We start from the raw sequence: 24,963 nt of genomic DNA, 5'->3' as shown, positions 1-24,963 counted from the left end.
AACATTACTGCCTACTGCTCATGGGTACATACTGCACGACCCTAGGTCAGTAATGTCTTTGAAGTTGAGCCAGAGGTACTCATGAAGCCTGTGGTAATGTGATGGGTTGGGCCCACGTAAAATAAACGGTGGTTGGTACGCGTGGATGTTGACAGGGTGGAAGAAGTACCTTTGGTTATAGGGCTGTTTTGTCTTATGTAAAAAAAAACAAGGCATCATTGGTATTTGTCTTTAATTGACTGTACAGTTGAAGGTGTGCCGTAAAACTAACTCTGTCTACAATATTTATCCATCCATACGGGTGAAAAGTTATTTGTTGCCTAACGGCAACAGTATGCAGTAGAGGGTTAATTCAATTTACATGTCTTACTGAGAATGACCCAATGCCGGGTCGAAACAAGTCTATTTATATGTAAAGTTTTGTCTTAATTGGACGTAAAATTCTATAGTATTATTGACTAGGAGGATTAAAGTGGTATTGTAACAATTTTTGTTAGAAGTAATTATGCATTTGCATATTTGGAGCAGTTTTATCTTAGCCCTTTGTTGCCTGAATAGTGAAAAATAATAAGTATACTTGATTTTTTCACCTCATTCTAATGTTCAAATAGTAAATGCTAATACTTTCAAATCATAATTTTAACTTTGGTATGTTTTTGGGGCCTGGTACTTTTAAGTACCGTCAGGCATATAGGAGGCTTCATATCTGGGTAGATAAGAATGTTCACATTTTGGAATTATATAACATTTATTGTCTCGAAATATTAGTAGAACATGTTTTTCATACCTAAAACTATTACAAAAATGTAAAAGCAAAATTTAAAGCAAATATGTGTAATAAGAGTGAAGTTTCGTAATATTATTGTTCATATGTAGAACATCTTGCATACATCCTATACAGCTGACACATTATGATACTCTGCAAAGCAGTTTTTTTTTTTTTCATTGCAGCAAAGAAAAACACTACACTTTGAATGCGGTCTTGACTGCACCTTCTTTCTCGAACACACCTCACATCGACCACGGTTTTTTACAAAAACAACAAAATGATTTCCACGATTACTTAGTCTGACATCACTGGGCACAGAATATTCTGTTTTCCTCCTTTTTGGTAGACAAGTTTGCTCTGGTGACTTTGGTGACCTCATATCACGTGAAAGTTTTCCTGGAAGAGGAATTTCTTTCTGGTTCATCAGTCCTAGGACCACATTACGCCAGAATGCCATTAGAGGGAGTTTTTCATGCAGATTACAGTATATGATGTAGGCACTGACAAATGCTATCTCAATCATTCCCCAAAATAATCTCTGCCACCATTTATGGATCGACGGTCTAAACCAAATACGCCTCGAAGTCTGTCAGCATGGTCCACTCCACCCATGTGTGCATTGTAGTCTTGCACAACAACCGGGCAATCAACAGTAACATTACTTCCATCCTTCTGTTTCCTAGAAACAGTTGTGGCTTCTGTTCCATGGAAATTAGATGCTAAGCACACACCTTTACTGTCTTTCCATAGAGAAACACTGATGTCCATCGAAGGAAAGCATTACTTTCGGTTTTGGATGTGACTAACATGAGACCCTCCATATGGCCTGACGGTCCACACCAATTGCAAATTTCATCAATTTGAGTATTTTATTGTATTACAGAAGCTTTTTTTTTCTTTTTTTTCTTTTGCTAGTTGCTTTACGTTGCACCGATACAGATATGTCTTATGGCGACGGTGGGACAGGAAGGGGTTAGGAGTGGGAAGGAAGCGGCCATGGCCTTAATTAAGGTACAGCCCCAGCATTTGCCTGGTGTGAAAATGGGAAACCACGGAAAACCATTTTCAGGGCTGCCGACAGTGGGATTCGAACCTAATATCTCCCGAATACTGGATACTGGCCGCACTTAAGCGACTGCAGCTATCGAGCTCGGTATATTACAGAAGCATACTTACATGTACTAAGATCACTTGCAGGTCGAATGTAACAATAGGAGCTAAGAAATAATCAATCAAAATGTCCTTTCTTTACAGTGGTAACATTATGACTACACTCCTAAGAATAAAACGATCTCCCGCGTTTGTCATCAATACCAACCTCAAAAATGAAATATCTCTGTTTCAAGAATTAGTTACTTGAAAGAACATGAGGAAAATACAAGGATAGGATTTACTGAATAATTCCAAAGCCATGAAATATGAGATGGTACTTTAAAGTACCGTCAGGCAACAAAGGGTTAAAGTGTGTATTTTGGGGTTTTCCTCCCGTTAAGGCATATTTCAAAAGTATTTTTCATCTTGAGTGTAGACATCAGCTCCTGCAGAATACTATTACAAAATTTGTTACATATTTGAAATAATTTTAGTTTTAAGCTATACTGGTTATTCTCAGGGAGGCTGTTTGACAAGTCAGTAGTGTGTTTAATGTTAGCAACACCAGCTCTACATCCAGCCATGGGTTTGTCTACCTGCAATGCAATTAGGTGGGCATTTATTCTTGTATTATTCACACACTTTTTAGTAATTGATTTTTGTACAGGGTTGAGGAGTAAGGAGGGAGCTCTTCCAGTTCCGGTAATACTGCCAACTGAATGGAAATGAAATCTGAATTGAATAGATAATATGATCGATCGATATGAATTTTCTAAACCTTTATTATCTTAAGCCAACAACTGTGTGTCACACACACACACACACACACACACACACACACACACACACACACACACACACACACACATATATATATATATATATTGTATAACATTACTTAACATTTCTTGAGGCAATTTCTTGAGGCAAATCTTGTTCCTAGCATGAATTCTATAGTTTGGCTTTGTTGTGTAAACAACAACAGTACTAGTATGAAAGTGTACGCCAGATGTCGCACACCGATGCATAAGCGATTCCTAGTTTGTGCTTCAAAGGTTGCCAGATAACAGAGGTCAACTGATTCAGCACTAGGGTGTCCATGTATCACTAAAAGGTGCACGTACTATAATTTCCCTTGGAGCAGGGCTGTCTTTTCTTTGTTTAGTAAAGTTACCTTTCATGCACAATTAATTTGTATCAGTCTTACTATGGTCGAGTTGAAACAGGTTGTGTTTCATAGTACGTTAAATAGCTGTGTCATTGCTACGTAGTTTATAATGCCTAAGGAAAAGGAACTGCGAGCGAGTATTGAAAGCGTATGTACGCAAGTTTAGCACAGCCGTAACTGCAACTAAGAAATATCAAATTCAACATCATCTTCAAACAATGAAACACTGTAAATTGAAAGAGGTAAATTTGAAAAAACAAAACAAAAAAACCCACCCTCTTGTAACCACTGCTTTAGTTAAACTTAGACCAACACGAAGTAAATTCAATGAAGATCTGTGTAAAGCATTTGTCTCAGCAAACATCCCATTGGCTAAGCTAAACAATAAGAACTTTCTTTGGTTTCTGCAGGAGCGTTCGAAACAACCAGTCCCAGACGAATCAGCAATTAGGAAGAATTACGTTCCTGAGGTTTAGAAAGTAATGTTAGTTAAACAAAGGGAAAAAGCTGATGGAAAATATATTTGGGTCTCGCTAGATGAAACAATGGGCGTGGATCAGATATGTAGCTAACTTCGCGTCTGGAATTTTAGAAGAGAGACGTCTACTAAATATGGCTGTGTTACTTAAGGTAAATCACTCAACAGTTGCTGCATTTTTCAATGATGCACTTTCTTGTTTGTGGCCATCAGGCATTCTTTACGGTCATGTTCTCGTGGCCTGCACTGGGTATTGCACTTGGCAGGTGTAATGCATGGGAGGTCTTGGGATATTATATCCCAAGATATACACATCACATATGTAGCACATCGACTTCATTGAGTCGCTGAAGCTTCCTTTCCTGAAGTAAATGCATTGATCTCTATAGTAAAAAGAATGTTCCTGAAGGCTCTAAGCTGCGGAAATTAGTTCAAAGCTGCTGTTTACTATCCCAATTGTTCTTAGGTAGTAAAAAAAGATAGCTGAAGACCTCTATTCTGAAGAAGCTGCTTCTACTAAAGAAACTCAAAAAGTCTTGAGCAAAGATTGTGTTCGTGAGCAACCTATATTTATTCGTTACAATTTGCATTGCATACCTTCAGCCATCAAGAAATTGCATGAAAAAGGACTAACGATCCCTAATGAACCTAACTAATCAAGTTTTATCGGAAAAATTGCAGAGGGTAGTGCTAAAAATCTCCGGTCTTCTCAAACAAAAAAAGCATTTCCGGTGTTATGCAAGGCAAAGCTGACAGTGCATCGATACTAAAATGGGCTGATTTCGTCAAGTTGTAGTATGCTTCAATTGCGGCATGTGATGTGGAGAGTTTGTGGAGTACAACGTCATTTTAAGTGAAAATAGGCACAAGTTTGTGTTTCAAAACCTATTACATCATACAGTGATTAAGTGTGATCAAGAAGTTTGAATTTCATTGACAAACTGGAGACTTATTGTGGTACGGTATGTAATTTTTTTATTTTGTCAATGTTTATGTTTAAAGTAAAACATTTATTTCTTATAATACAAACCAACAATTGATATCAGATAAAAGTTTCTTTTTAATGCATATTTCAAAAATGTTAGTGCATATTTTGACAACTTTCAGTCCCCATTTGCAAGCACATTTAAGTGCATAATTATCCAAAGCCTGGATATGACTGATCTCTGGCAACTTGCAATGTGTGATATGAGTCTTGAAGTTTCACATTGTCCTAACAAAACAAATTAATTTCTTTTTGACTTCGGTCTGGTCTCTTCTGATGGTCTGTGTGCAAATTCCTCCAACTGACTGTATTACATGGCCAAATTGAACATGTAACTCAATGTAGGTACCTCAGAGTAAAACATTTTTTTAAAGCACCAAACAGAGAGAACAGATGTATTTATATAAACATTCCCTTTCCTCAGTGATTCATCAACCTGATCCTAGGACTTTCCACACAACAGGGTCTCTCATAAACCCAGACCGTTCAGCAGTGTTTATATTCTCCGAGACTTAAGTAGCACTATGGGAGACGCGCGTATAGTTCTTGACCTTGCAAGAAGCGTGCACGTATTTGATCTAGCAGTCACCAGTCAATCTCAGCTGTTAACATGGCGAGACAGTTATTTCCATGTGTAAAAGTTATTTTAAAAAAGAGTCGGCTCGACGGGTACGCAATGTTCAGCAATTTCCTGGTGGAGTGCCACCTTCACGAGCACAGATTCACGTAATTGTAAATAAATTGTAAATAAATTTGAAACTACTGACTCAGTGGTCAATAAAAAGACCATGCATGCACACGAACAGGTTTAACATTGTTTAAAACCTGCTGATCCAGCCACAAGAATGGTATCTTGCATCACTGAATGACTTTATTCTACCCACAGCTGGTGGTGGTTTTTTTTTTTGATGAGGCCTGGTTTCATCTTAATTGTCGTGTGAACAGTCATAACTCTTGCTATTGGTATGCAGAAAAACCTAATGGTGTTTATGAAGTCCCTCATTATGATAGGAAGATTGGTGTTTGGTGTGCTGTTCGTGTAAGACAATTGGGCCCATTTCTTTTAGAGATGACAGTAAATGTAATGTGTGAATTTTTACTTGTAGGGTAAACTGAAAGAAAACATTACGAATGAAATCAGAAACATTACAATGGCAGAACTCGCTCACGTCAGCCAGAATGTGGTTACCAGATACAATGCCTGTGTAACTCAGGAAGGACACTTCCAGCATCTTTTACAAGGCAAGATTTGATATAAGATTGTATCACTCTTAAAGCGGGACAGCCGCGCGCGACATAACTTTGGCCAAGACAGCTGCCGTAGCACAGAATACAAACACCGTGCATTTGGTATGGGTTTATATGAGAGACCCTGTATATTGTCACAGAATTTTTTTTACATTTCTAGTGAACACTAACAAAAATGAATAATGATTAAGGCTTGGAAGTTCAAGCCCTAAAAAATTAAGAAATATGCATGCAAATATGCTCTTAAAAACTTCAAAATATGCCAATAAATGAAACTGAATGAAAACCTACAACCTGTTTTTCAGTCATTGACTGTGTCAGGGATGTAATAAATGAATCATATATAAGCTATTAGTACGATGGGGTCGCCGCTCCCAAAGTGATTTATTAATGACTGGTAGATGCTATGAAATCAGAAAGGAGAGTGTTGCTGGAATGAAAGATGACAGGGAAAACCAGAGTACCCGAAGAAAAAACCTGTCCCGCCTCCGCTTTGTCCAGCAAAAATCTCAAATGGAGTGACCGGGATTTGAACCACGGTATCCAGCGGTGAGAGGCTGACGTGCTGCCGTCTGAGCCACGGAGGCTTATGCCAATAAATATGTACTATTAATGTGAAAAAAATGGCAGTAGACAAGTCAGGTTAGTATTATAATAAAATTACATTTTTTCCTTGGAGGTTGAAGCAGAAATGGTCCCACTGTCAATACTGAGTGATGAATCGCAGTTCACAACCATCACTTTGCACAAATTTTCAAGTGAAAAACATAGTCTTGTCTCGCAAAACACTTTTGTAATGTGAAAAACTTTTTACATCACAAGATGTTATTGGGGCATATTTAAATAATGATAACTGCTCCACAGAATGAGGCAAGTCTCTTGGTGCGACAGACTGTTTTCCTTCGAGAATGTCTCGAATATCGCACAACTGTTTATAACCAGGATTTTTTGAAGTTGCATAATTTTCTTGTTTCTTTCACCTTTTGACCTATACTACCAGGAACAGAATTTAGATTGGATATAGTTTTTTTCGAGAACAGTATTTCCTTTAAGGGAGATCCTACAGCTTCCAGTGACATTATGGCGGTTGGCAAAAAAGAATAATGGGCATTTAAAAAAAACAAGATTCTCTTCTAACTCAATGCCCGACAATATTTTGCACCGTTTGTGATGATGCAGCTTCATTCGAGTCCAATGAATTAACAACCTCTGAATACTACATGCTGAGCATAATACAAAACTGCATCCCGCCATGTTCCCCACTGCATCAACACTGGCGCATGAGGAAGTGGGATATTGGGTGCTGTTGATCTAAACAACTTGACTCTTGAAGGAAATTTAACAAAAATTTTCTTTGAACTGGCCACAAATCGATCTACCAATGGGAAAGAATTGCGTATTGTCTCAGCAATGCGATTAAGAGCATGTGCCGAACAAGTTATATGACTTAAGTTAGGAAAAATGCCTTTCAGTGTTTGTCCTGATTTTAACCTGCATCGGTAACAAATATAAGTAGCTGGTCGTATTTGATTTCAGATGGCCATAATAATTTCAATATGAGTCCATCACACACTGTATTACAGTTACATTGTTAGTGGCCAGCAATTCATACGAATTAAGAAGATATGGTATCATCTTTCCTTATTTAAGGCGCCCACAATTACATTAGCAATAAATCGGCCCTCAGAATCAGTGGTTTCATCAATAGACAATCATACAAACTGATCCGCTAATTCAATTTGTAAATTTGACAATACATTATTGTAACAACGTCCTACGTAAGTCTCATACAATGTACTTGCTTCAGGCGCATGTTGTCGAGTGTATTTGGCAAGAAAATGTTTTAATGTGGGGTTACTAATTTTATACAATGGAATATCAGCAGCTAAATATGCTTGGCACAAGTCGTAAGAAAATTCACCAATCCTACTTCCTAAGCACTCGAATGAGTTTTTTTGAACAGGCTCTTTATTTGCGAGTTTGCTAGTTAAATTCTCCTTATGTTTTGCTGTGTTTATGTGTTGAACTAATTGAAATCTTTTCTCACTCTATAGTTTTCTCACACGCTCCACAGAACAGTACCCTATTATCTGTAGATAAGTCACCTGAAAACTCCTTCTGTAAATTAATTAATCTACAACTCAAAATTGCTCTTATTTTTGGCATTTAAAGAACTTATACGCGAAACATAGTTTGGTCACAACCAGTTCACAACACCGTCACACGACTCAATGGACAGCCAGTCAATAGTTAAGCACAAAACGTGAGGGTAGATAATGAAACAGGGGATTCACTGCGTGACGACATAACCCCTCACCACAAGACAAGTTGCATCATCTTGTGCAACATTACTGCCAATATCAGCCAGATGAAGAAAGCTGATTAAAAATACTGTAAAAAACATTAAACTGATAAAAATATGCATATAGGTGCTAAAATATTAAAATATGATGCATTTATCAAAATCACGAAAATATGCAGATATATGCACCATAAAAGCGTGTTCAAATGACAAAATTCCACAATTCGTGCACATAATGTATAAGCATACATTTATAACCCCTAAAAAAACATGCAAATGCATGAACTTCCGAGCGCTAATGATGATGCTTGTTGTTTAAATGGGCCTAACATTGAGGTCATTGGCCCCTAATGGTATGAAATGTAACGACAATTTAAAAGTCCAAAATCATACACTGACCAGAATTCAAAACATGAAGAATGAATGGATGGATGTGAATTTAAAACAATCAGTGGATCCGACCTGTAATGCTACACATTCCCAGAAGCTAGCGTTAAACAATAGTATTACTGACGAAGGGACTGCTTCTAAAGCACAATCCTGAATCGATGATTCTTGTAGCCTAAAGGGGTCCAAAATAGAGGTCATCGACCCCTCATAATGGTATTGATCGCTAGGAAAGTAGAACCATGGTATTTGTCATGTTGCGGTACAAATCAAAATTAGCGCAGACTCACGGTATTCCACACATTATGGTACTACTCGCAGGTAATGTAATGCGCACATGTAACACAGACCTATGGTGCTTCTCACATTGTGGTGCCATTTACAGGCAACGCAAACCTATGGTGTTCCTCACATTAGGTGTACTAATCACAGGGACTCGTACTATCTCGTGGTGTTCCTTACATAGTGGGTACTAATCATAAGCAAGGCAGACACATGGTGTCGCTCAGAGTGGTACTAATAACAGGTACTGTAAAACTCACCCTGATTCATACACTGTCGCTACTAATCACAAACCTATTGTGTACCTAACATAGTGGTATTACGTGCATGTGAAAGCAACCCACGGTGTTCAATGCGTGGTGGTACAAATTACAAGTAGTCTCATGGTTCTAATTCGATCATCCCTTGGTCGCCCCTTTTCGCAGGAGATACCATGGGTGTATTCTTTGCCTACGTCCCCCATCCACAGGGGGAAAATTAATAATAATAATAATAATAATAATAATAATAATAATAATAATGGCTTTATGATCCACTAACTACGTTTATGGATTTGGAGCCGCCGAGGTGCCCGAATTTAGTCCCGCACAGGAGTTTTTACATGCCAGTAAATCTAGACACGACGCTGACGTATTTGAGCACCTTCAAATACCACCGGACTGAGCTAGGATCGGACCGGCCAAGTTGGGGTGGAACCTAACATCTGTATTTCTCTTATAAAATCATTCATTTTGTATGTTTCTTTTCGCTTTTATTTTATTTTATTTTAATGTTTTTTATTGTATGCTGATAATTTTAACATATTTTATTATTTTTATTGAATACGACATACTGTTAAACATTACATTTATTTTGAATGAAATAGCACCAAATGATAAAATTAGCCTAGAAACGTGTCAGCTTACTTACTAAATCACAAATACAATTTGGAATATTAATGCAATCTTACGGTCTAAAAGATAGGTCATCTTATCCTATGGTATTAATGATATTTTCAGCATTTTCAAACAAGCAACACACAATTATTCTAAGGAAAACTTATGCAATCAATGTAATTCTCATCTAACAACCAGCTTATAATTTGCTGTCTTTGATTTACACTCATATTTCCAGTTATCAATCAAATTGTACAAAATCACACACACACACACACACGCGCGCGCGACCGCGCGCGACCGCTCACGCTGTGAGATAGCAACTAACAACGCATGAAGCGCTCTTTCCTCCCCTCCAAAAATATCACAGCTACTACACAAATACACCATGGCGTGCTCAAAGGACCGAATGAGGCATTTTCAAATGAACATCGATTCAAAGCTAAGGACAAACGAATTGTAGCAAAATTTGTAAAAATGTAGATTGAACCTCATAGCGCAAGTAATCGCGGGTTAAATACCCGTGAATTCTACCTTTGGGAAGTTAAGAGTATCTACTAACTTGCAATACATTATTAGTTTTAGAGTAGGACTCCACGAGTATCCTTACAATTGGATTGTCCACGTAAGTCCTAAGCTGAAATCTCTCCCTACAAATTTTGTTCCAGTGACCACTGATCTGAGTAAGAGTGCAGTTGGTCGCCCAAGTGGATTTAGGTGCATAACCTGTCGTGTATCCTCAAGGGCACAGGATAAAGACTGCAAAAAGGACTGACCTATTGGAGATGTTTAAGTATATCCCTCCCATTCATAATCAGTTCTACAGAAATCTGCCAACAGTAGAGGCATCAGCAGTTCAGGATGAAGAGGGCATATTAATTTCTTTGAGGACATAATTTGTAGAATTTGTAGTACTAATATGCATACTAGCATAAGAGTTACTTTGGAATACTTTTCATTATGAAAGAATACTTTTCTCAATGTCCAGATGCTTCAATAAAATGATTTTGGAAGCTGCTATAATTTTAAATCCCTCATTGACATTATCCTTCACTTATTCAAAATACGGCAAATGGTGCTTAGTCACCTCTGGCATTGAGCCCTCCATTTATTATATTGCATACATTTGTTATCATCATCGTCATCACTACTACACATACTCCTTAAAATGTAAATAAAAATAAATTAATAGTTAATATAGTAAAGTATGTTTCTCTTTTTGTATTAATTTATTTCCTTGCATATTGTTATTGCTATGACAACACGATACCAATACACAACAAGTAAACCTTACAAACCCAGCGATCTAAAGCAACCCAATAAATAAAGATTAATATACCGTACATAGTGGTGTGTTCATTCCACTGCTGTTTTTATGTTGCCTTGCGATTCGTTGCACGCCTTTGGTAATATCTTCTACTACAGCACATCCTTAAACCATGTTACACCCCCACAAGACCACAGTCATGTAACCAACATCTTATGTGTAGGTCCTACAGAGCTGTATTACTGTCCGACCCTCAACCTCAATGTCACTGGAAACAACGGACAGGGTCGATAAGCTTCCTACGTATCCCATACAGCAGTATTGCAATGCTGCAGTGCACTAAACAATCGATATATCCTGTTTCATCAAAACTATGTCCACTGTGTTTGGAGCAAAATCTGATAACTCCAAACTGTCTGATCCCAACCAGATATCTGTTTTCTTGAATTTAATATCTGGGTAATAGAAAAATATATTTCATAGTCCGAATTGTTGGGTGAATGGTCAGCATACTGGCCTTCGGTTCAGATGATCCCGGATTCGATTCCCAGCCGGGTTGGGAATTTTAATAGCTTTCGATTAATTCCTCTGGCTCGGGGACTGGGTGTTTGTGTCTGTCCCAACACACTCCTCTTCATATTCACACAACACACTGCCAACCACAACCACCACAGAAACACGCAATAGTGATTACATCCCTCCAAGAGCCTGTAACTTAAAAGGTCAACTATGATTCTTATCAGCCTGTACCGTTAAATAATGCAAGGGCAGATTGCAACCCCTTCCTCCTTTCCAGCTTCGGAAAGCCCAGCAATTAGTGACAATGCAAACATCCCAATCTCTTTACCTTTATAAATATAACCTTGTCAAATCTTGGAATTTCATCTTTCACAAGAACAACAGCTGCACATCTGGTATGTGTGTACTGTTGGTCTTTAGAGCTCAACGTGTTCACTTGAAGAAAATGTAATGCCAAAAATAAAATCATCTAAAGTATCATGAATTAGACACCGGCACCTTGAATTCCACGATTAATCGACAGATGGGAAGATTATTTTTTGCCAAATTTGCAACAAAGAGGTGAGTAAAACTATTTTTTTCCCCAACTTCCATACAATAATTTGATGACAAAACTAGTCGTGCTTAGAAGAAACAATTCTGTAACCAAATAATAGTTAACAAATAATAACATATATTTAAATGTTTGCTTTTTCAGGTGTCCAGTGAAAAGAAAAAGTAGCATCTTATACAACACACGCAGAGTGTTCTACACGAAGCAAATTCAGAACTGAAATCTAAACTCTTGAGGCAGACACCTGGGACTTCATCCAGGAAAAACGCATTTAGTGCTCATTTGTGTCGTGCCACTGTAGTAGCAAACATCCCGTTCAAAACTTAACAAAACTTCCATTTCAGAAATTTCTTGGTAAAGTACTGCCAAATCGACCCTTTGGAATTTTTTTTTGCAAGATACGCATGAGAATGCTATTTCTAGGATAAAGACGGATCTTGGAAATTTGCATTTGTGCTTCTCAGTTAATGAAACCTTGGGCGGTACATTGCCAACTTAATTGTTGGAAAGCTTAATCCTAATACACTGTCCAGAGGTTATCTGATCTACACGAAACAGCTGAGTAATTCCATTCAAAATACAGTGGCTCATTTTGCGAACGGTGGACTCAAAGTTAAAAATCCTGATGAAGAAAGTTTTAATAGCTGTGACAGATGCTGCTTCGTAAATGGCACCTGACATGCGTACACTTAGGGTGTTTCCCCTTCTCTTGTCCACGTCACCTGCTTGGCCCATGGCTTAAATCGAGTAGCGGAGCAGATCAGACTAGATTCCGAAGGTGAATAAAAACTTGTCTATGAAGAAAGTTTCAATAAAAGCTCAGTTAAAAGTACAGGCTTTTAGGCAGAAACTTCCAGATGTTCCTCTTCCTCCAGAACCACTGCTCACTCAATGGGGAACATGGCTGAGAGCAGTAGACTACTACAGTGAGCATTTCTGAGCAGTCAAAGAGCTTGTGTCAACTTTTGAGGATGATCCTCTTTATGAAAAAAATTGAGGTACTGAACACAGCAGGTCTGAAACTGTCTGAAGCACCTGGAGTTGCAGCTGTAAAAGTGAACGAAAATTTTGATTCAGTTTTTCAGAAAAACATCTGTTTGAAGAATTTGTTCATTGCTGTTAATATTTTAATGGGAAAGAATGACTAAGGTGAAAGTGAAATCCCAGTTAATCTTATCAAAAAATATTGCTCTGTGCCTTCAGTTGACATTGAATGTTCTTTCTCAGCGTACACATTAATACTCTGTGACAAAACTTTTCTATGGACAATTTAGAGAAAAGTACTTATTTACTGTGAAGCCAACTACAGACATATATCCCTATTAATTTTAGTGCCTAAATATAACGGTTAAGGGACCTATTTTAGGCATCTAAAATCTAGAGCCTAAACTTCTGCTGTTACAACCTTTACCAGATAACCCTTCCACATTTCAATGTCTTCATCTCCAATACTCCACTGCAGCAGGTAGACCACTTTTTGTACTTGGGTAGTATCTTATCTCTGCGCTGTAATGTAAGACATGGAGAAAAGAACTGATGCTGCCCATCCCAGAATCCTCTTGTCAATGAACATTGACTACTCTTACATATGGCAAGACTAGCTGATGTACCCGTGCTTCGCTACGGAATTCTACAATGTAGGCCTATACAGAATTCTAGGTTAGGTAGTGTACACGTTGTGAGCAAGTTTGTATTAAATTGCATAGCACTTAACGTTACCTTAGGAACGCGACGGGGAAGTCACCAAACGTCTTTCCTCGAATGAAGACTGGGTTAGGTAATTTCCATTGTAATGGTAGCCCCCTTGCCTATCATCAGTCACAATCAGGTTGGGGAGTTTTCATTATAATGGCAGACACTCTCCACCTGCCTTTTTACATTCTCAGAAAGACCGTCTTAGTAGTTTTCCCAACTGAAATGAACATAGGTCATTACAATGACGTCAGTAGGAATGGCGCAATTAAAATAAAAAACCACACATTTTCTCACTTTTAACGAACAGTACTACGCTGCAGATCTAACAGTCCAAAGTTCCAGAGCTGGAATTGCCAAGCCGCAGGCAGTCGTGATCCGTGAACACACTTTGTCTTATTTCGGCCGGGTGGGGGTGTCGAATAGTGGAGATTTTCAGGGTAAAATCTATGCCCTTTTACTAATCAGTTTCCTAGGAGTACCCGATGAGTCGGAAAATCTCAGTTCACTATCCAGGTCAGAGAGAAGGTGTTACCTTCTAGTTGGCCCTTTGGGGAGGGGAATGAAAACCTTCCCTAGGTCCAGTTTATTACACAGACGGCGGAAAAATCTATCTGACTTGGAGGTAAATTTTTCCTCCAAGCCAGAGGAGAAACCCCCCCCCCCCCTCTTCACTGCTAATTCGGAATAAAATGAATGTAGAATTTAATAAAAGTGAAGAGGAAGAAGCTTTTAAGAAACGGCTCTTTTCATGGTTGAATTTTGAGTTATTTAGTGAATTGTGGTGCTATAATTTGGAACAGGCCTAAATTGTAATCCTAGACCAGGTCATACTACTACTACTACTACTACTACTACTAAGTGAGCCTCTGCCGTAAGCGTGCACACTGCTCATTCAAACCAGCACGTTAGAGTAGGAATCGAATAGCTGAAATACTATGATGAACCAGTCTGTTACATACCGGCAGTATCAGAAAATGTATGAACCAGAGGAATGGCATGCTAAAGAAGAAAGTTTTGCAACTCTCTAGCTATTTCCCACCAATATTCAGTCAGGCTGTTATACTCAGTACGCAGCAGTAATCCCATCTGAGTTGAGTGGCAGAATAAGAGACAAAGAACACCACAACAAACAATGGTCAATGTAATGTTATTGTTGATCAATGTTATGCGCTTTCAATATTGTAGGCCTTCACATTCAGTTTTCTTCCAACTCTGAAATACCACTCCTATCATAGTTGGTACGGTAAAACTGAATAAAACAAATGGTAGGAAATTGCATTTTCTATAACTTTTGTTATGTTGTATTTTTCGATAGTACCAATAACGTAGGTATTTAAAAATTAAATTTTAGGCGCCTTCCCCTAAACTACAATTTCATCCAGGGTGAATAAAGCTGTGTGTAACTTAGACTGCAGTTTCTTATTCCCTGACTCTATATACCGACTCATTAAATTCTGTTTACTCATTTTCTCGTGGCTCGGCGTTGATTGGGACTTGGCAACAAAAATACGAATTCACGAATATCTGTATTATCGAAGCCGGTACAGTAACAATGTATGACAAATGATCATAAATTTAATTCTATATAACTTTAGTTATGTAGTACTTATCGATAGGATTACTAATAATATAAATATTTGAGAATTAAATTTTAGGCCTTCCCCTAAACTACCATTTCACTCAGCATGAGTAAAATTATTTATAGCCTAGGTTGTAGTGGCTCATCCCCCGACTTCACATACCGATTTTCATTAAATTCTCTTCAGCCGTTTTCTCGTGATGCGTGTACATACATACATACATACATACATACAGACGGACAGACAGACAGAAATTACGGAAAAGTAAAAATTGCATTTCCTTGTTACTAAGGACATGACCGATACAGAAATACCATTCTTTTCAGAAAAATAAGTTTTGCCTGTACATTGCTCAGAATTTGAAAAGAATGGTATTTCTGTATCGGTCATGTCCATAGTAACAAGAAAATGTACTTTTTACTTTTCCGTAATGTCTGTCTGTCTGTCTGTATGTACACGCATCACGAGAAAACGGCTGAAGAGAATTTAATGAAAATCGGTATGTAAAGTCGGGGGATGAGCCGCTACAATCTGGGCTATAAATCATTTTATTCACGCTGAGTGAAATGGTAGTTTAGGGGAAGGCATTCAATTTAATTATCGAATATTTATATTATTAGCGGTCCTATCGATAAATACTATACAACTAAAGTTATATAGAATTAAATTTACAACCATTTATGTCTTATACATTTTTACCGTACAGACTCTGATAACACAGATATTAATGAATTTGTATTTTTGTTGCCAAGTCCATATCAATGGCGAGTCACGAGAAAATGGTTTAACAGAATTTAATGAAAACCGCTATATAGAATCGGGGAATAAGAAACTACCGTCTAGGTTGTAAATAATTTTATTTTCCCCGAGATGAAATGGTAGTTTAGGGGTAGGCGCCTAAAATTTAATTTTTAAATACCGGTACCTATGTTATTGGTGCTATCGGAAAGTACAGTACTACATAACAAAAGTTATAGACAATACAATTTCCGATCATTTATGTTTCATTCTGTTTTACGGTACCGACTATGAGAAGAGTGGTATTTCAGAAGGCCTACAATATCCAAAGCACATAACACTGATCAACAATATCTTTACATTGACCATTGTTTGTTGTGATGTTCTTTGTTTCTTATGGTTCCACTCAACTCCGATAGATGGGATTAGTACTGCGTACCGAGTATAACAGCCTGACTGAACAGTGGCGGGAAATAGCTGGGGAGTTGGAAAACTTTCTTCTTTAGCATGCCATTCCTCTGGTTCATACATTTTCTGATACTGCAGGTACGTAACACACTGGTTCATCGTAGTATTCCAGCTATTCGATCCTTACTCTGACACGCTGTTTTGAATGAGCTGTATGCGCACTTACGGCAGAGGCTCACTCGGTAGTAGTAGTAGTAGTAGTAGTAGTACCTGGTCAAGAATTACAATTCAAGCTTGTTTCAAATTATAGCACCACAATTCACTAAATAACTCAAAAGTCAACCCTGAAAAGAGCCATTTCTTAAGAAAAGTTTCTTCCTCTTTTATTTGCTACATTCATTTAATTCCAAATCAGCAGTGAAGAGGGGGGCTTCTCCTCTGGCTTGGAGAAAATTTTTTTTTTTTTTTTTTTTGCTAGGGGCTTTACGTCGCACCGACACAGATAGGTCTTATGGCGACGATGGGATAGGAAAGGCCTAGGAGTTGGAAGGAAGCGGCCGTGGCCTTAATTAAGGTACAGCCCCAGCATTTGCCTGGTGTGAAGATGGGAAACCACGGAAAACCATCTTCAGGGCTGCCGATAGTGGGATTCGAACCTACTATCTCCCGGATGCAAGCTCACAGCCGCGCGCCTCTACGCGCACGGCCAACTCGCCCGGTGAGGAAAAAATTGCCTTCAAGTCAGATTTTTCCGTTGCCAGCGCAGTGAATTGAGATTTTCCGACTCATCGGGTACTCCTAGGAAACAGATTAGTAAAAGGGCATAGATTTTGCCCTGGGACTCAACTATTCGCATCCCCCCCCGCACCGCCGAAAAAAGACTAAGAGTGTTTACGGATCACAGCTGTCTGAGGCTTGGTCATTCCAGCTTTGGAATTCCAGCATAGTACTGTTCGTTAAAAGAGTGTGGTCTTTCATTTGATGGAGTATTTCATATGAAAGCATTGCTTTTAATCGCGCCATTCCAACTGACATCATTGCAATGACCTATGTTCATTTCAGTTGGGAAAACCACTAAGACAGTCTTTCCGAGGATGTAAAATGGCTGGTGGAGAGTGTCTGCCATTATAATGAAAACTCCCCAACCTGGTTGTGACTGATGGTAGGCAAGCGGGCCTATCATTACAATGGAAATTTCCTAACACAGTCTTCATATGAGAAAAGACGTTTGGTGACTTCCCCGTCGCGTTTCTAGGGTAACGTTAAGACCTATGCAATTTAATACAATCTTGCTCACAACATGTGCACTACCTAGCCTAGAATTCTGTATACAATGTAGAATTCCATAGCGAAACACGGGTACATCAGCTAGTATATAGATAATAGTGTTGTAATTCAGAATTTACTATATAGCACGTGGGCATTGGTGGAATTGTTCTGAGCCAGATTAAAGAAGACTGTTCTTTGCAAGGCACCTAGGGCTTAATGGAATCAACACACCCCCAGGGGAAATTATGTCTATTTTCCTTAGTGGCATTGTACGGGTCTACCCAAGGTATGAAAAGGTCAAGATGAGAAACAAGGAGTACTACAAAAAAGCATGTTGCAGTGAAGCAACTGCCGCGGTGATCAGCGAGGAAGCAGGCAGTACGGAGACTACTAGAGTGATACCGCACTGCCACTCTACAAAGGCAATCTCTTGTTTGTGATGGAAGTTGGTATATCTGACAGGGTACCACATCGTAGGATAGGGTAGGTTAGGGGCAGTGTGCAATATTAGTATTGCAATGACAACAATTACAAAGTTCTCTTAAAAGCTAGCAAATCTCCTGACAAGTCTATGCAGTGTCAGGATTCAACCCAATAACTAAAGTGTACAGAGTGCTTAAACAATTCTGCTACTCATCAGAAGAATTTTTTTAATTTCGTGTGGCTATTTCTAGCCGAGTGCAGCCCTTGTAAGGCAGACCCTCCGATGAGGGTGGGCTGCATCTGCCATGAATAGGTAACTGCGTGTTATTGTGGTGGAGGATAGTGTTATGTGTGGTGTGTGAGTTGCAGGGATGTTGGGGACAGCACACACACCCAGTCCCAGGGCCACGGGAATTAACCAATGAAGGTTAAAATCCCCGACCCGGCCGGTAATCGAACACGGGACCTTCTGAACCGAAGGCCAGTACGCTGACCATTCAGCCAACGAGTCGGACATCAGAAGAATAAAACCTGTGGTAGGAAATAAAGCACTGTCTATCCAAGAGTTAAGGGCATCATTTCTGTAGACAGGCTTAGATCATTGGTGGGAAGCACAGCCTACCTCCTCCACAAACTAACTGCTTCCTACCGGCTTCAAGAAGATGATATAGATCTTGAATAGCATAGCGAATCTGAAATATTTGTCCCAAAAAAATTTCAGATTCCCTATGGGAATCAATATTTCATCTGATGGCCAAGCAGGCATCAATTTTTGGTAGTGAGACAAAGTCTCTCATAATGCATCGGCACTACCGGTGGCTTCAAGTAGCCCACGCAGTGGCCTCCACGGTATGCACTAGCCATGAGTCTTGGTAGGTGTGCTAGGTACCAACTGACGAGCCCAACCTAGCACACGGGGGTGAAACGCTGGCAACCAGGCAACCAGGAATGAGTTAGCTGGAAAACTGATAATGTCCAATAACGGACCATTTATTGGCTTGAGAAGAGTCATGCTCTTGTGCAAATTCTGTGTTCTGACGTTATAACAACGTATACAAAGTTGTAGTCCTGGTTCAGTACACAACCGAATAAAGAGGATGTACCTCTTGACATTGATAATCCACACATCACACCTCCACAAGAATAGTGACAACTCAAAAATGAAAGTCTTTGAGAAAACAAATTTAAAAGTTTAAAACACCATATCAAATCAAGGATAATATTTTATCAGACTATTTTTACATGCTAAAATTTATCATATTACATCACATTTTCACAGAATTTCATACATAAATGCATCTTCATTATGGACTGTTATGCCCTTCAACACTCAGCCTGCAAACCTCTGAATTTACTAACCGTCGCCACAATCCTCCATCTCCATCCAGTTCCGTCGCCTCTTTGTTCTATACATCTTACCTTGGTAAAAATTTAGCCCTGGAGACAGGATTTTTCTAACGTTATAAGTGGAAATCAACGAGATCTTACTTGGAATGCATCTCAGAGGAGAGGTGTTCGTAGCGATGTCCAGGAACTCACCATTCCACCCCAAGAACTACATTTACTTTTATAATATAATGAAGAGTATTACATGCCATTTTCATTGGTGAAGTAGCTACTTGCATTCCTATTGGCCAACGTAAAGTGGCAAGCGATCTCATTCCCGTCAATTACGATAATCATAATCAGTCACCAACCCCAGCACAATAAAAGTGCCCCTTTGCTTGTCCCTTTATCACAGGTCTTGTCCACATCCTATCCTAACCGTACGCACAGCAAGAACAAGTTCAGACCAATGGTCTTGTCCAGATCCTATCTTAACCGTCCGCACAGCAAGAACCAGTCCAGATCAATGGTGTAACAATAATCACCTCCACCTAACTCATTAGTTAGTTAGTTAGTTAGTTAGTTAGTTAGTAAGTAAGAAGAGAGGTTGGCAGCATTAAGCACCGCTTGACAACATCCTTCCAGAGAAGGTCGCGAACGTGTAAACAAACAACAGTTGTTCCGCGCGTGTGAAAGTCTTGCCTCCAGGGCTAAAGTATTGATCTCCTGTAAAGCAAGGTTGGGCTAGAAATTCAGTAACCGTGGCCTGTGTTCTATAGCATTATAATGCATTTGAAAAGGTACAAATCTTATGCGGAGGAGAGATGTGTTCACTGCAACTTATAACCTAATATAATTTAGCACATGCCACTCTCCATTGCTCAAGCATGCAATAGCATTTCCAATGGCTGAGATACACTTGGATACATCATAATTCCCAGCAATCAAGTCCAATGCATTCAGTTACCAAACTGCGCACAATAAAAACACAACTAAATGCAACCTGGAACGAAACAATGTACAATACAGAACAAAAATATTTTTCTATTGAACTTATCTTAATGTAGCGAGGGGCATAACACTTGCAGCCTTGAAAAATTTGGTAACCAATACAGACCAATGGTTTTGCCACTAGTTGGACCTAACCAATCCAGACCAATGTGGCTTTGTCACTAGCTGGCATGATAAATTAATTCAGCTTTTCACCACAGAATGTGCTGCTATTGCCCTATGGAATGCTAGAGGCCTAACAGCCACTTTGCGGCCTCATCCTGCACTGCAAGACCCCTTTACTTGATCACACAGTCCGATGGTTCTGCCACTAACCGGACCTAACCAATCCACCAATGGTTTTCTAACAAGATCCTTCTCCAAGAACATTTCATCGCTCAACGGCTACTTTGAGCCTTATTTTAATGTTTAATATATTACGTGCTCAGCTAAAAAGTTTTTACCATGTCAATATCATTGTGACCATTTCTCATTTTCAGTTTTAACTTTGCACGGTTACACTATAGCAACCAAATTCTGCTTAACTTTTAATTCTCACATGTTTTATCTAACATTATTGTATTTGTACATTGTGTTTTGGACTGTTTGATGCTTTGTATAATCAGAGTTATTGACCTAGGTCAAAACTAGTACTGCTTTTAAAAGTAACTAATAATGTAACTCACATTGCATAAAATGTATTGAAAAGGTGGAATTGTTAATAATTTATTTAAATATCAATGTAATCAAAGTTCAATACAAACCAATCAACATGAAATTTATATCCTACAATTTTGTCACTAGCTGGACCTAAACAACCCTGAGCAAGGGCTTTGTCACTAACCGGCATGAAATTTTTTTTTTTTTTGTGCCACTGTCCAACGTACAATGTGTTGCTATCACCCTACAGAATGCTAGAGGACTACCAGCTGCTTTGCATCCCTAATCTGGGGGCTTCCACCCCCAGACCCCATTTTGCTTAATCAGTTCAGTTATTTTGTCACTAACTGGACCTAACCAATCTGCTTAGCAGCCCTTACCAGGCTTTTACAGCAACTGCAATCTACCAATGTTGCCTTACAACTATGCAAATGCACTTCCATCAGAATAAACGTACAGAGCTGTCCCTGGATATTTCACCAAGAATTACTAGGATTGAAAATGGGGTAGGTATTCCCTCAAACTGTCGTTTTTGTTAGAAGGAATCCATTCTTTTCAGTGTAGACTTGATTAATGTCGAAAACACTAGTCAAAAACATAATATAACGTGCCTGTAAATAAAACAAACACTAGTTTAAACAATGTAAACTACTGTATACACATGTGCATGATGTGATAAAACCTGAGGATGTTCTTGTAGAATGAACCATGTTATTCTTTAACTGTGTGGGTGTACTTTTTAAAGGTATGTTAAATTATAGTGTTATACATGTTTTGAGTATTGTTTTCGACACAGTGAAAATCTTTTAAAGTACTTTTCCTTTTAAACATATCTACATTCTTCCCATTTGTTCCAACAATTTGCAAATTCCAGCAAGTGATACTAAATAATAGGAAAAATGTAATTTGTGATAAGACTGCCATATATCTGTTCTCTTTTAAGAGTTTTAATGCGGTTTAAACAATTTTTGGCACGAGTTTAAACCAAAAGGTACTGCCAAAGTGTAACAATCAACCGTGGTTAATGAATTTTAACCAACCAATTCTCTATTCCAGTGTCATTCTCGAAACATAGCAGGAGATAAAAATATAGCACCCAGCAAGCTTGCTCAGCTTCTTAAAACCACGATCACCACGTAAATTAAAGACAGGCTTATCAATAAATGATGAACAGGCATGTGAAAAAGTTGTTCTTGTTGATCTGCTTCCGAAGCTCTCACACCAAACATTCACTGCCCCGGAAGACCCAGTTCATTAAAAAATAACAAATGTAAACGGGAGAGTTACACACTCGCAATCAAGTAGGAGTTAAAATACAAATCACCGTAACAGAAAAAATTCCTACATGACATCAACGATTTTTAAAAACACTATAAAACTTTTCCCTAATGGTAAAAAGATGAAAAGAACATAAAATTTAAAAAAATAGGCCCTTTAGGAAGGAAAGTCGCTGAAAATATAAATAGATGAAGCTCAGTAACATACTTCCTCTGCATCTTTTCCTCGAAGCTTAAATGGTCCAATCTTCTTTTTCTACTGGGAATAGCAACAATGCCTCCGCTTAGTACCGCTGCCGTAGGAATTTTCTCCATTGTGCTTATGCAGGTTACAGGAGCAGACTTCGTCAATAGAGAATTGTTTTTTTGGAGACCACTGGTATTCAATACACACTTCTCAGGATACGCCGACATCCCGTACGACTCGTTTACCGAACAGATTTTCGCTGTAAACTTCGGTACCGGCGCAGATATGATGATTGTTTTATGTGTATCCATAGCTTCCAACATGACAGTTATGAGAAATCATAAAAACAAATTGTTAAGACTTATTTTCCAGCGATTGCCAACGAATAAACTGCAACAACCAATTTCATACCATAACTAACACCACTGCACTACTTCACATCACTACTTCTTGAATGTTCCAAGCGCATGACACCTCGCCTCCAAATACTTCACGTGGAGCGATGTGGAATCATCTGATTGGTCAGTGGTGAGTTGGTGACACTCAGGCCGTATGTTTTCCCAATTACCAGATAAAAGTATGCACAATACGGTATGATGCAATTCGCATTCTAGCTTGCGATACCAACAATCTATGTTTAACTTTCGATTCAACGTTCTGTAGACGTTCGATAACTTTTCCTTAAACAAGGAAAACAAACTGGAATTCCGGTATTCATGACATTGAAATGACGACATTCACTTAAACCTTGATGTCGATTCGGTGGTCACTGGTGCAGCGGCATTTGGTTGTTTCGTTTTTTGTATTGTGTATTGTGTAGAGAGAGAGAGAGTGTGTGTGTGTGTGTGTGATATTTCGTAGTTCTTCTTTTGTATTTGTTTCGGCTATCGTATAGTGTAGGCCTATTCAACTTTTGGTCAATAATGTCTTTGGATAGTGGAGGAGTTACTTTAGGGAGACCTCCCGATACTGAAAATGATTCCAATAATGAGAACTTCCTAATGGACGATCATAATATTGATTCTCAAAGAGAGATTACTCAAGGTCTCGTTCGTAACGCGGATCGAAGTAAACAAGTTCCATAACATAAATACCGGTACGATAGGCTACCCTATAACTCACCTTGGTCTCTACATCGTATACGTAGAATCGAATGACTATAAGAAAAAATTAACAAAAATAATAAGGATATCTTCATCCTATGGCTCTGGGCAGGTTGTTCTATGACAGACAAAATGATGAATTAAAGGAAATGAATAGGAAGGGTAGAAATAGGATTCAGATTATCTTTCAATCAGTCAATTAGTCACTACTGATCTGCATTTAGGGCAGTCGCCCACGTGGCAGATTCCCTATATGTTGTTTTCCTAGCTTTTTCTTAAACGATTGGAAAGAAATTGGAAATTTATTGAACATCTCCCTTGGTAAGTTATTCCAATCCCTAACTCACCTTCCTATAAACGAATATTTGCCATAATTTGTCCTCTTGAATTCCAACTTTATCTTCATATTGTGATCCTTCCTACTTCTAAAGACACCACTCAAACTTATTCGTCTACTGATGTCCTCCCACGCTATCCCTCCGCTGACAGCTCGAAACATACCACTTAGTCGAGCAGCTCGTCTCCTTTCTCCCAAGTCTTCCCAGGCCAAACTTTGCAACATTTTTGTAACGCTACTCTTTTGTCGGAAATCGCCCAGAACAAATCGAGCTGCTTTTCTTTGGATTTTTTTTCCAGTTCCTGAATCAAGTAATCCTGCTGAGGGTCCCATACACTGGAACCATACTCTAGTTGGGGTCTCAACAGAGACAAATACGCTCTCTTCTTTACATCCTTACTACAACCCCTAAATGCCCTCATAACCATGTGCAGAGTTCTGTACACTTTATTTACAATCATATTTATGTGATTACCCCAATGAAGATCTCTCCTTATATTAATATCTAGGTATTTACAATGATCCCCAAAGGGAACTTTCACCCCATCAACGCAGTAATTAAAACTGAGAGGATTTTTCCTATTTGTGAAACTTACAAATTGACTTTTATCCCCCTTTTATCATCATACCATTGCCTGCTGTCCATCTCACAACATTATCGAGGTCATTTTGCAGTTGCTCACAAACCTGTAACCTATTTATTACTCTGTACAGAATAACATCATCTGCGAAAAGCCTTATGTCTGATTCCACATCTTTACACATTTCATTGACATATATAAGAAAACATAAAGGTCCAATAATACTGCCTTGAGGAATTCCCTTCTTAATTATTACAGGGAAAGATAAAGCTTCACCTACCGGTACTCTAATTCTCTGAGTTCTATTTTCTAGAAAAAGAGCCACCCATTCAATCACTCTTTTGTCAAGTTCAATTGCACTCAGTTTTGCCAGTAGTCTCCCATGATCTACCCTATCAAATGCCTTAGACAGATAAATCGCGATACAGTCCAACTGACCTCCTGAATCAAGGATATCTGCTATA

The 24,963-nt window shown here is 38.6% G+C and overlaps 1 protein-coding gene across 2 annotated transcripts in view; it reads right to left on the bottom strand.

Annotated features, from left to right (window-relative positions):
• Positions 1-23,212, bottom strand: part of Xbp1 (X box binding protein 1) — a 38,615-nt gene extending 15,403 nt beyond the window's left edge. The window contains exon 1 of one of the 2 annotated variants that reach the window (XM_067141770.2): positions 22,500-23,212. In XM_067141770.2, the coding sequence (XP_066997871.2) occupies positions 22,500-22,801 (302 nt within the window). In that variant the 5' untranslated portion in view covers positions 22,802-23,212. Of the gene's footprint in view, positions 1-22,054; positions 22,268-22,499 lie in introns of those variants that run through there. The other variant, XM_067141772.2, reaches the window with a different exon arrangement.
• Positions 23,213-24,963: the final 1,751 nt, after the last annotated feature.

This window comes from Anabrus simplex, chromosome 2 (assembly GCF_040414725.1).
Source record: "Anabrus simplex isolate iqAnaSimp1 chromosome 2, ASM4041472v1, whole genome shotgun sequence".
Taxonomy (NCBI): domain Eukaryota; kingdom Metazoa; phylum Arthropoda; class Insecta; order Orthoptera; family Tettigoniidae; genus Anabrus; species Anabrus simplex.
This window is presented reverse-complemented; position numbering and strand designations above follow the sequence as displayed.